Below are 12915 nucleotides of genomic sequence, written 5' to 3'. Positions count from 1 at the left end.
ACTCTTGTGGAGTTCACACGAGACCGATACCTTTCTGCCTTCTCCTTTGTATCAGTTGGTCGGAGTTCGGCTATTGTTCCGCAAACTTCTTTTATTTCTATGCGCCGTCGATCACCGACTCCGGGCTTTGGCCACCAAATCTCACGATAGTGTCTGTCTTAAGTTTGGGTGGTGGAGGGGGGGAAGGGGGGGGGGGAAGAAAAAAAAATCAGTGGCTTTTTTTTTCCAGCCACACAGACAGACACACACACAACACACACACACACACACACACACACAGTCTGCCCTGCGCTGTCTGAAAGTAGGAGCGACCCAGAGAGAGAGAGAGAGAGAGAGGTGGGGGGGTGGGTGGGTGGGGGGGGGGGATGAGAACAGGCTCGGCATCGCTCCTCCTTTAAGCCAGGCTGTTGGGAGCTCTTCGACCCCTTACATTTAAATGACTGTCGATTCCGCAGATCGAAGCAGATAATGTTTTATCGACGGGATCGGAGTGGCCCGTAAGCTACCCCTGGTACTGCCTGCGACACTTCTTTAATGGGACCCCTTGACCCAATTAATCCAGACCCAATTGATCCGCATCGGATTATTAACCTGGGAGCGTTTCGACCATGCCACGATGTTGATCATCCTCTGCCTGTTGCTGAGCTGCCTGGATGTCACAAGACAGCAAGTGTCGCCCCGGGTACCCACAGCGAAGGTACCGTGCGCCCCGGCGCCGGCTTGTGAGCCCAGACCTCGGAGAGATGCCGGGGGGCGAGGGGGGGTCTACGAGCACCTCGGGGGTGCACCGAGACGCAGGAGGCTGTACTGCGCCACCAAGTACCATCTGCAGATTCACCTCAACGGGAAAATCGATGGTACACTGGAGAAAAACAGCGTCTTCAGTAAGTAAAGTAAAAAGAAAAGGGGGGGTGGGGGGGGGGGGAGTGGGGGTGCGCTCCTTCACTTTTCTAAGTGTTTTACAACAGTAAGTGGGGACCTGGGACAGAGCATGTGGATACTAGGTCCATCAGTTTTCTGGGTGTTCTTCAATGGGATTTTATTTCCAGGTAAACCTTTTATGGACAGTACAGACTAGTGCACGTTGAGGTGAAATTGTAGGACCCAGCAACTAAGCTGTAATATATATATATGTGTGTGTGTATGTATATTGCTTTCACATCACTTGCATATGTCGCGCCTTTGGAGTGCGATTTGTTGGACATTCTTCTTTAAAGGTGACCCGAATATTAATTTTCAAACATTAGTAAAGTCTTAATATCAGGTTAAAGTCATTATTGCTTGATTTCGCTGTACACGTTTTAATCCGACTAAATATGAACCAGGTTTAACGCCATTGAACGCCTTTATTTGTGTGTTTGTGTTCGCCACCGCTTTTGTGCAATAATTAATGGGAGCACCCAGGCATGACTCGTGTTTCCAAAGCTTTTTTTGTATCGCAGAAAGTGTTTTTATAGAGATTTCTGATACAAATCCTCCAATCAAGGCATCGAGAAAGCCCGACACGTTTAAATTACTGTGCCAATTCCATTTAATAGTAACGCTAAACAACAATAACAATAATGATCCTTGCATTTGATACAGCGCCTCATCACGTCTTCGAGACGTCTCAAAGCGCTTCACAGGATACGCTGTAAAGTGAAATTGACTGTGCGTGTTGTGGGCGAAACAACACACGTGTGTGTGTGTGTGTGTGTAAGAACATATACATGAACACCAGCCTTTATCGCTGTATAATCGATCAAAACGGACTTCCATCAAGTTGAGTGTGAGCACTTGTGACTTAACAACTCGATGGACACCCAACTTTGGCGATCTCCAAAGTCAACCGGATCGGTGCCCCGGACCGACCCACTCCACCCCGCGTGTGCGCGCACCGGTTGGTTCCACGTCCGGAGAGTGTGTGTTTTTTTTTTGCTGAGAAGGCTCTCGGTTCACGCGTTGTAGAGGGGATCGTTCCGGAGGGATAAAGAAGTGGTTCCAACAATGGGTAACTCCAGTAAAGCTGTCACTTTGTTTAACCATCTCTGGGGAAGCCGAGCCTTGGCTGCATTTGGAAGGATTTATCCTCACACGCGTCACATCCCCTGAAAGCTCAGTGACAAAGTGCTTTGATACAATCCTAATTCGATGCGCTATCGCATGAGCCCAGACTCGAATTTGTTTTCTTAAGAGACCACAAAGCGGTTTAAATGGTTACAATTCTCCAACCTTTTGTGATGCGCGCATCTTGTGTCCCAAGGAACTCGTGTTGAGCCCGAATTTGGGATGAATTGGAATCGCAGGATGAATACCTTAACACGAGGGATTAGCCGAGGATGTTTCTGGTCCACGCGAGTGGGGTTTAGAGACCGCAGAAGTCTTATTTTAAAACGCAAAGCGAGTGGAACCACGATTCGGGCATGTGGGACACTTCTGATGTATGGTCGAGCTCGAAATAAGGTCACCTTCGGAGCTCTCCCACCTGTATTATGTGTGTGTGCGTGTTATGCGTGTAACGGGGGCTTCAATTCCTAGACACGAAAGAGATAAGAGGATTCACAGATGTGGAAACTGGAGACTAAAGCGCTGGAAAACAGACTCGAGCAAATATTAAAAAGATTCCCAATATAACCACTGCATAGGAATAGAATTATCTTCAGAGTTGCTTTTGTCGTGTTGGTTAAGCGAAATCAATCCTTTTCCCAGTGTCCTCGCATTTCAACAGATTTCTGGGACGCACATTAAAGAGAGCTCTAGACTGTTAGGGGATTAAGTGAGTTCAATGTCAATCACTTTACCCTGGATTATTACAATGTTTTGTTTCGCCTGAAACCGCTGGTTCATTGGGGTGGAGGGTGATGTATTTTTCTTTGTGATATCTTGATATATATTTACCATGATTAGTTAGTATAGTTTTGGCAGGTGTTTTCTTGCTAGTATAATTGTTGCTGATGTTGCTGATGTCCCTGATGTCCCAATTCCCTAACAAGTCTCCCTAGTATCTCCCTCGGTTGGGTGGGATGTCTTGACTGATTTTCATTTCTTTTCAGGTATATTGGAAATAACTGCAGTTAATGTGGGAGTTGTGGCGATTAAGGGCTTGTTTTCTGGCAGATATTTGGCGATGAACAAGCGAGGGCGTTTGTATGCCTCGGTAAGTTTGGTTCAATGTGAACTTCCTATTAAAATACCGGCGTGTTCAAATTTATAGAGAGTGTTAAGTAGGAAGAACTGTTTCATGCATTCAAAAAATAACAAGTGAAAGATTGGTTGACATGTTACCTGCAGATCACCAGAAAACAGACGATTACATCTTTCATAAAAAACATTCGGAATTAAGATAAATATGGAATTTCAGAAGCTGATGGTATTAAAGGGTTCGTAGCAAATCAAGGCTATTAGGTGTGTTTAGGTATTCTCAACTGTTAAGCAGTAAATACGTACAGATATTTCACAGACATTCCTCACTATTCTTGAACAGTAGAACGTAGGGCAGCAGATAGAGGCAACTTGGAGAGATGGCACATATTATTATGTTTAATGCATTCATTACCCCCACCGCTGTTTTTACTTCCATTACAACTCCTTAGATTCCCACCTTTCACTATAGGGTAGAAATCTCAATAACTTGTAACAAGCAATCGTGCTGTACGGGTTAATTTGCTGACCCCAGATGTGCTGGGTTCCTATCTGATTGTGCCATGATGGTACTTGGCCGATGCGAAGTCACTTCAGAAGATAGAGATGCTGTGGGCAACTTGGGGATGACTATCAGCCAGGGATGGTGTTTATTAAAAGCGCGAGCTAAGCATCATACTATATTTGTATACCCTTTTACAGTTCAATGAGCACAAAAGTAAACCAGTCACTCCACTTTTATTTAACGGTAGTCTTGCTCCTGGTCCATTGTGTACAAGGGGCAATGATAACGTCGAACATTTGGTTTTCATTAAAATGTCTAAAAAGGCACAGATTTTCAAGATGACTGGAAATTGGTTTACACGAATGCATGAACATAAAACAAATGAATTTAACTAGTTCTCATTAATCCCCCAAACGGTCACCATGTCAGCCCCTCCCCCGAGCTATTACTCCCTCAAATTACGCTCCATGAGATGTATATGGCTGGAGCCAAATCGTAGGGTGGGATCTGAGCTCTAAAATGCCTGGATAAACATAATACAAAGTCGACATATTGTCCACAAATATGAGGTTCACCATCGCCACCAAATCGGGGATACGTTTGAATAGGTCCAGCCGCCCTAGTGGTTGGCCAACAACTCTGGTTGTTGAAAGAAGTATAAAAGTGTAGTTTGAATAAAGCCTTGATTGGATTGTTTGATCTGATTTTAATAGGGTTTGCATTTTCGGCTCTACGGTATTTTTACGATGAATTAACGGTGTATTTTATTACTTAACGCAATTAAAACAAACATAATAACGATGCCATGTTGACAAGATCACACTATCCCCGTCTGAAACAGGGTTGCAGATAAGTACATCGCCTATCAGAATCTATTCCTCTCCACAGCGTTTTCTCCAAGCGCCACCTGCCACCCAATTGGTCTGATTATTCGACGACAGAATATGTTTTTGTTCAGATAAAATGCCCTGTGATATCGTGCATTTCAAGACTGTTATCTCTTGACGAGTGGGATGATGGATCCAGAGGAGCTAACCATTTGCTTATCTCTAATGGGGCCTGCTAACATTTCTCCAGCAGCTTGCTGAAAAGTGCCCTCCATCCCATTCGCTGATTCAATGCATCTTTTGCTCGATCAACCGTTTTCTCATTACATGATGTATCCGAGGAAAGTAATGGTTTCAGTCAGAGTTTGATTACCTGGCACAGCGCACGATATGTTGTCCCGACTTTTGCCAGGAAAGCGGCTGTTAAAGTCCACTTCTATCCAATTTCATAGAACATGCTCGAGAATAATCTTAACTCGTGAAAAGTGATTGCTTAATGGGATCCCACATCGCAGTAATAAACACAAGGCGCCTCCTACTTGAGATCATCGTTAACTCATTGTTCAAAGATGCAAACATTTTGCTCACATTCAAAACTGCTATAACTCGCCAGTGTTGTCCTCACAGCGACGTGTAAGCTCTCACACACACCAACAGTAGTGTTCTATACATGTGCCACCTACTTAGTTAGGGTCAGGTAATCCATTCAGCAGCTTTGGGGTTGCTGGTCACTAAACTTGCACTTGATTCTGGGTCGCTCGATTGGAAAACATTAATACAGACAGCACGGAAACTATGATACATTAAACCGGATTGCATCGACCCAGTTTTACAAGAATTATAACATTACACCAATCTCCATTGTAACTATACCGGCTTTTTCCGAAACAGTGTCTTAACTGCCGAATTAAAATAAGAGGAACAATATACTGGCATTATCTTAAACCTCTCCCCATTGTTTTGTACCATACAAACCCACGCTTCATAAACTGGGAGGACATCCCCTTCCTTTCTACATGTATGATACACAGGTGCTGAGGGTGGATATAATTTCACAAATTAGAGTAATTATATATTGCTGACAAGAGGAGTGACACAAAACCTGACTGACTGCAACAATCGCAGTCATGTGTGCTGAACATCCTTTAGAGACTGATATATTTGTACTGTCTGATACTGCACTATATTGGATAACTATACATTACCCTTTAATAGTTTTTTATATGCTAAACCGTTATAACAAAAACAGGTAGCGTCTTTCTACTGAAACACTGTTAAATACGTGACTTAGTTGACTTAGTTGGTGAGCAGATTTGCATCGAACTCTGAACGTGATGGTGGTTTCAGAGAGAAAAAAANGTGCATTGAGAGCGGACGAGTGGAAAGTGGACGCGCAAATCTAACCGCGTTGTGCGTTTTTGACCCGTTGTTGCAGGAAGCCTACAATCCCGAGTGTGAGTTCGTGGAACGGATTCACGAACTCGGGTATAACACGTACGCGTCCCGAGCCTACAAAACCCTCCCCAACACAGCCGGGACCAAGCGCAAGCGGAGCGGCGAGAGACTGTGGTACGTGTCCATCAATGGCAAAGGTCGACCGAGGCGAGGCTTCAAAACGCGCAGGACTCAAAAATCCTCCCTCTTCCTGCCGAGGGTCCTGGACAGCAAAGACCACGAGATGGTTCGATTATTCCACACGAGTTCCAAGTACCGGGAAAATCTCCTCAAACCTGCCAGCAAGTCTGAGAAAAGGAGACCAGCCCAATAAACACTCCCTCTGCGATTAACTTAATGGACTTTGAACAGATGATTTACGGTGTTGGATGTTCTCCAGCTGGACTCGCATTCTAAAATAGGACAGAATTTATTTTGTAGAACGATATACTGTACGTAGGATTGCCGGTTAAAGCTCTCTGTGATATAATTAATGTAAATATGTAAATTAATTTTTTTATTTTAATTTTTTTGTCACTATTTTGAACGCGACACCAACCTCAGTGTCTTACTCCAACCAAGTAGGGACTTCCAGTGGTCTGTGCTATGTTCTATTTTTGTATCCTTCTCCACAAGAAGAAAATACAATGGATGAGTATTGCACTTTTCTGCAAAGTATTTTTCCCCCATTTGCATTTTATGCAATTATATTTAACTGTTATCGCACGTAGGGCTGGATGACTTTATCACTTGAAGATGAGAATATTTGATTGAAAGGGAACACTCAATCAAATTTAAAAAGCAAGTTAATTTGCTCAGTGAACAATAGTTAATTCTTCTCCCTATGTACAGTCTACACACACAGACAGCACCGCAATGTTAACGTTGCAACAATAAGTGATGTAAGATAGATCATGATGGTCATAGCCAAAGTCTCATCACCAATACCACAAGATAAGACCAGACAGCATTTTGGATCTTGTTTATTGAAGTGATTCATTTTGAAAGTTAGATGGTTTTGCTTAAAGAATTTGGTCAGATCTGAGATAGCTCCAGATGTTTAGGTGAATGCATTGTGTACCTTCAGTCAATCGTTATTGTTTTAGAAACTTACCCTAGGGCGATAGACTTGCGACATTACTAATAATGTGGAAAAATGTTTCCGCTCATGAACATATTTTCATGAAACATTATTTACAATTGCACTGACATATTTCACTAGGAGCAAATGGATAATTAGTCTCCCCTCTTCTTACATGCAGACTAACTCTCACACAACACACTTGGTAACTTGCTGTTGTCATTTGAATCCCAAGTCAACACATTCTCAGAAAGTTGGAGTACTATCTTGTCAAGAAGGGAAACTTCCAAATGTGCTCCTTTCTGCTGAACAGACAAGATTGTGGGTGAAGTTAAATATTTCTGCTGGATAATCGTACAGAACATTGAATTAATTATAAGTGAAATATTCAGAATCTACAGCCAGAATCGTTTCACGGTCTGTTCTAAATAAAATCCTTTATCATTTTATAAATTTTTATATGGAAATCATGCACTGTTCAGGTGGAAATCTAAAACCGTCACACAATGTCCAATGCGTTTGATAGTTCTACATCAGGAACTGTCTAAGACAATGCACATCACCCAGGAAACTTAAGTAACGCTTACAATTATATACGTTTTCATGTTAACATGAATAGCGTCTGGGGAAAAAAAAGCACTTGATATTTAAGGAGGCATTTTGCAGTAAAGTTTCTACTATTATCATGAGGATAGCTTTCTTGCTATTATATTTTATTGTAACTCTGTTGCTTGGTTGAGCTAATCATTTCCCTTTCTAAAGTCAAATGTACAACATTGGGCACCATAATATTGATGTAACTGTGTTGACCTCATTGAGACTCTCAAAATGAACCATCCATCTTCAGAACTCTTCAGTTGAAACTTAACTGAAAATTGTGGTTTCCTTCCTTGATTCTGTTTTCTACGAAAAACAATTCTAGATCGTTCTGCTCTGTTCTTTTGCCAAAAAGATAAAATCATACAATTACAACTAATAATCATCATTACATGTAATATAGCTCTTTACCAAGTCAAAATCTCTTAAAGCGCTTCACGGAGTTTTCTACAAAGTGTACTGACTGTGCATTTGTAGGCGATAGTAAGAGCTTTAGACAGGAGTAGATTGGCCCATCCCCATCTCCCCCACCTATTCAACAACACAACAACAAGATTTCATTTATCTCTATGCTTTTCACGTCGGGAGGACGTCCCAAGGCGCTGAACAGTTGGGTCGGGACCCGAGCAGGGGGGAAATGGTCAGGGTGAGGGGAGGGAAGGGAGGCAGCGAGGAGGGGGTAGAGAGTCGAGAGTGGAGCTGAAGGTACGGTCAACGAGAAAGGTCTTGAGAACGGCCTTGAAGGAGGAAAGGGAGGAGACGAGGCGAAGGCACTGGGGGATGAAGTTCCAGAGCCTCGGGGTTGAGAGGCTGAAGGCCCGGCCACCGATGGTAGGGCGGTTAGGGCCGGGGGATATGGAGCAGACCGGAGCCAGAGGAACGGAGGGTATGGGCAGTTAAGTAGGCCGATAGTAGGTCGGAGAGGTAGGAGGGAACAAGGCCTTGAATTCACATTTTCCAAAAGATTCCTTGAACCCATCTTGTTCATCATTTAATAACTTGAATCCTTTAATTGTACAGGAACCTGTTTAGTTCCTTTTACAAATCCTTTATGGTTCCTTGTTCCACCACCGATGGAACATTACAGACTGAATGGATTCAACGTATGGAGCGTGGTCATGGGGATTTAATGCTTTTAGGTCTGATTGAAATAATGCAATTCTGTAATTACCAACAAATTTATGCAAATTGATAGACTCATAACGTTTTTCTTTAAATCGTTAACTTGAAACTCATGGCCATTGCATTGAGTCAAAGGAATTCCAAACGAAACCAGATGTGTCCCACCTCAGGCTTCCTACCTTGTTTTGGACAGCCATTTGGATTTTTATTGCAACGCTATTATTTGAAGACAATTTATAACAACAACATCTTTGATTTTAATCTAAAGTGCCAATTTCATCAGACCCACCTCTGGAGATGCTTTCATCATTGTGTGGTGGTTCAGTACCCTATTAATAATTCCCATTTGTTTCTTGCCTACAATCTACTCATCATTGCTTAATGCAGGACTTTTCAGGAAGAACACATTTGTACTGTATACAAGACAATGTCTTATTTCTATGACACATTTAGTCATGGACACAGATAAACATGCAGTTATTGAAGATAACAGGTAGAAGAATAACACTATTATTGGTTCATAAGTGTGTTGTGTATTGATTACGTGCAGAATATCTAAGACAATTATTTAAGATGAGGTCTAGATATTGAATAGAAACAACCAGTGTTTAAAGTGTGAGAAATATATTATTCTGATACCTAACCTTCATATAGCAAAAGCCTCAGGTGCATTGGGTTGTGAAGAAAGGTTTGTGAGAGATAGTTGCATTAGGATTTTCGGATGAATCACTAAATATCCTATGTGCAGATATGACATCAGTTGTTGCTCTGCTCGTTTTTTTGTGAATCAGTGATTGAATGCTATTTTGTGTATCGACCAACAGATGGGTACAAGATGTTTTTCAGATTTCTCCAATGGAGAGTGGATTGCAGTTGTTAGATACGCGATTTATTTTCACTGCAGCTCACTATATTTTCTGGTGCAGATGTAAGGAACCTCTGGTGATTTATGATTCGGTTTTAAGTACAATTTGCTATTAGCTAGAGTTGATATTGCTGGAGTTGACCAAAGAGAAAACCTCACACCTATCGATCATCCTCACCAGAAGCAATTGAAACTCCCTCAAACTGGGATGGATGTTAAACTTTTAACTGGCATAATTCTAAAACATTACAATTGAAACATAGCACCGAAATAGCTTTTCAACTTAAAATGTTAACTGATTCGTGGTCCTCCATAAGCCTAAAATAAGACAAGGACCTCAGGGGGAATGATTCCCTCACGAAAGAGTATTCATTTTATTAGTGTGATAAATGGGAAGCGCCTTTTATAAGGCTGTACCAAACTGCTCTCCTCAAATTGCGTGCTGCGTTACGATTCGATATTAACGCATTTTCTTGGGGGCGGGGGCGCTTATGGGTTAAAACGCTAACCAGCATCAGTGTTGTCAATTATTAAAGTAAAAGCATAGAAATGGTGCCTTCCTAATCAAAACGGTCTATGGGAGACATCGATTTAGCCCAAAAGACAACCTTAACACTTATTGTGACACTCCCCCCTCATGTTAGTCGTGTAATTATTTATTATTAACGTCATTTACCTGTGTCCCATTTGCAGAATGAATGCTGAACTCATTACACCGTACAACTTGTACTGTACTGTCCGAAGATAACATGTGTCCACACTTCCAGTAGGGTAGAAACTAAACATAAGAAAACTAGTGAGACATTTCATTAGAGAAGTAACGCAACCACCACCTTTCCATCTCCCATGTGCTTTAAGGTTACTTTCTACATCACAAGTGAGTTCCCTGAAGAAGGTCAGGTAGCTCTCACAGGAGTTATTTAGTCTCCCATCAAAGTTGCGCTACTTTCGATTGAAAGTCGGGAGAGCAAAGATTAAATAGATAAAAAGTGAGCCTGAATGAGAGTGAGATGGGAAACTTTCGAGTCTAGACTAAAAATGCGCGATTCTCAACAGAATGGTGGCACACTATAATTAAATAAAGTTGAGCTGAGCTCGAACTTTTCAAAGAAACCAAAGGTAGGCTTGTTCAAAAGACGCAGTCATGGGGGGAGATTAATGAGTCTACTTTACTTTCAATTGAAGTCTGTGGAGCTGAGGGGTAGCGCATACATCCTTGGAGGGGGTGGGGGAGAAAAAAAAAAGACCCCCTCGAGGCACGGTGTGACTGGGGCTGTATACCACACTGAACACCGATTGTATGGATCTTCATGTGGCGCTCCTTGTGAAAAGCCACGACTAATCAGGAGGGCCCGAATGGGGCATTCCATGGCCATCTTTGCATTAACCCGAATCCTGCAGTCACTGGTGTCCCGTTGATCAGTGATTTTGCTTAGAAAGTCGTGCACTGGCGCAGTGTGGTGAAGGGAAAAGGGGAAAGGGGCGTTATCTTTAAATATTCTTTTTTTTTTCCAGCACACTTAGTACATTTTGCTCCACCACACACCCCCACCCCTTCCAGTTCACTTATAAAAGTAGTAAAGCGATTCAAAGAGACACACACACACACACACACTAATATTTCTGTAAGACATATTAATATATATTGCCCTGAGTCAGTCTCAAAAGTGTAATACAAGGTACTCGCTAGGGTTTAGGATAAAATATTTATGTTCATTTTATAACACCTATTGCTCCATTTCCTCTACTGTAATTCCTCTGAGCAATAAAAATGAGGCATGTACTAATCAGAAGAACAAAGATAGGGGGAAATTAATCCTTAATTTACGTCATTCGGGTGTCTCCCAAGCAATAAAGGACATCCGAACTGATTAGATGTAGAGGATGCACATATTTATTCAACACCAAGGCGTCACTTATTAGTGAGCACATTCCTGGCAAAGGGAAGTTATGTCTTTAGAAATGTTAAATGATCATTTCAATACACTGCACTGAAATGATAATGTAGAACACTAAATCACTTAAAGAGTGCCAATTTATGAAATCTAAATAATATGTTTAAATTCGTGCTCTTTTCGTGATTAGTGTATCTGCAAACATTGTCAGTTTTGTGCATAGTAATTGATAATCTAAGTCACTATTTAAAATATCTCTCATGCCACAAACCCAGCCGAGTATAGAGAATTTTCCTCTTAATCTAAAGCTCCAATTTGATTTGAACCTTCAGATTGGTTGAAAGGACAGGTTAGCAGATCTGGTCAGACGAGTCGCTTTTCACGAGCCTCCTTCCAAAGTTGCTTTCAGAGGGTGTACACATAAGAATGGGGAACGTTAAATTACAGGCCACCTACTTCAGTGGGTTCTCAATTATTTCTTTCAAATCGTGATGTGGCTTGATTCTGAGCAGTACTGTAGTTGATTTGGATAATTGTCAATCAGAGAACTGTGATCTGACAGTAAAGTTAACAAGGCACAAGTATGATTAAAACATGTTTAACCAATCGCTATTTTACAATACCAGTCTGAAAAGGGAAAGTCATTTACGGGCAATAACAACTTATGAATCTGGTGACATGTGGAGTTGGTAACCCTTCCACATCTGCTATATATAAGACCTCATTCTGGCTACACCCTCTGCTCCTTCATTGGTGAAGGCAGCAAACGAAAACACAAGTGTAGACCAGCACAAACACCCAAGGCTTACTGGGTGGCTTGGCAGATAGCAGCCTTGTCCAGCACATCAAGCTATATGGACCTCAAGGTTGGCAAATTTGAATACAGCTGAGACCTGCTAAGTTAGGGGATGATGGATGGACCAGTAGATTGGATATTTCAAGTTCAGTGTTCTTTGATGAGGGAGGAGACCAACCAGAACGGTTTATTTACCTAATTGCTCTCCAGTGACCCTTCTTCTGGAAGGTATGTGCATATGGACATCGGGTGAGGTTGAGATCAAGGCTCAGGTGTGATGCCCTGTTGTCAAATACCCTGCCAGAACTCAGTGTCATGGAGATAGTGCGGTGTGGGTGAGATTCATGAAAGGGCAGAATGGCTGCGGAGGGAACAGGCTCGATGGACTGAACAGCCTTTCTGTTCCATACTTTCCTGCACCTTTAAATTACCTCTATTATCTTCAGAATCCAACCTGTGTCACAGCTTATTTGTCTGAAAGTTAGTGATTAGCTTAAACAAGCATAGCAAATTGCCCTCCAGAATATTCTTTCTTTCCTCTACATTTAAGTGTGAAAACACACAGACTTGGACTCTGAACGACCATTTCCTCTCTCCCACTTGATGGATATTTTGGGGAGGGGGGGGGGGGGGGGCTGTGCGGTGGTACCATATCATTTTTCTTAGATGAAGG

The 12915-nt window shown here is 42.1% G+C and overlaps 1 protein-coding gene across 1 annotated transcript; it reads left to right on the top strand.

The window, feature by feature from the left end:
- Positions 1–616: 616 nt before the first annotated feature.
- On the top strand, positions 617–6220 carry fgf3 (fibroblast growth factor 3). Its single transcript, XM_007887865.1, has 3 exons — positions 617–884; positions 3033–3136; positions 5888–6220. Exons 1-3 carry the CDS (start codon positions 617–619, stop codon positions 6218–6220), a joined length of 705 nt encoding a protein of 234 aa, XP_007886056.1.
- Positions 6221–12915: the final 6695 nt, after the last annotated feature.

This window comes from Callorhinchus milii, unplaced genomic scaffold, assembly GCF_018977255.1.
Source record: "Callorhinchus milii isolate IMCB2004 unplaced genomic scaffold, IMCB_Cmil_1.0 Scaffold17, whole genome shotgun sequence".
NCBI lineage: Eukaryota > Metazoa > Chordata > Chondrichthyes > Chimaeriformes > Callorhinchidae > Callorhinchus > Callorhinchus milii.
This window is presented reverse-complemented; position numbering and strand designations above follow the sequence as displayed.

What these genes read in the sequence shown, in the direction of transcription:
- fgf3 (XM_007887865.1), top strand. Translation starts at nt 617, where the DNA reads ATGTTGATCATCCTCTGCCTGTTGCTGAGCTGCCTGGATGTCACAAGA. An exon ending in GGAGAAAAACAGCGTCTTCA is followed by an intron (nt 885 to 3,032) that starts GTAAGTAAAGTA and finishes ATTTCTTTTCAG; the next exon opens with GTATATTGGAAATAACTGCA. An exon ending in GAGGGCGTTTGTATGCCTCG is followed by an intron (nt 3,137 to 5,887) that starts GTAAGTTTGGTT and finishes CCGTTGTTGCAG; the next exon opens with GAAGCCTACAATCCCGAGTG.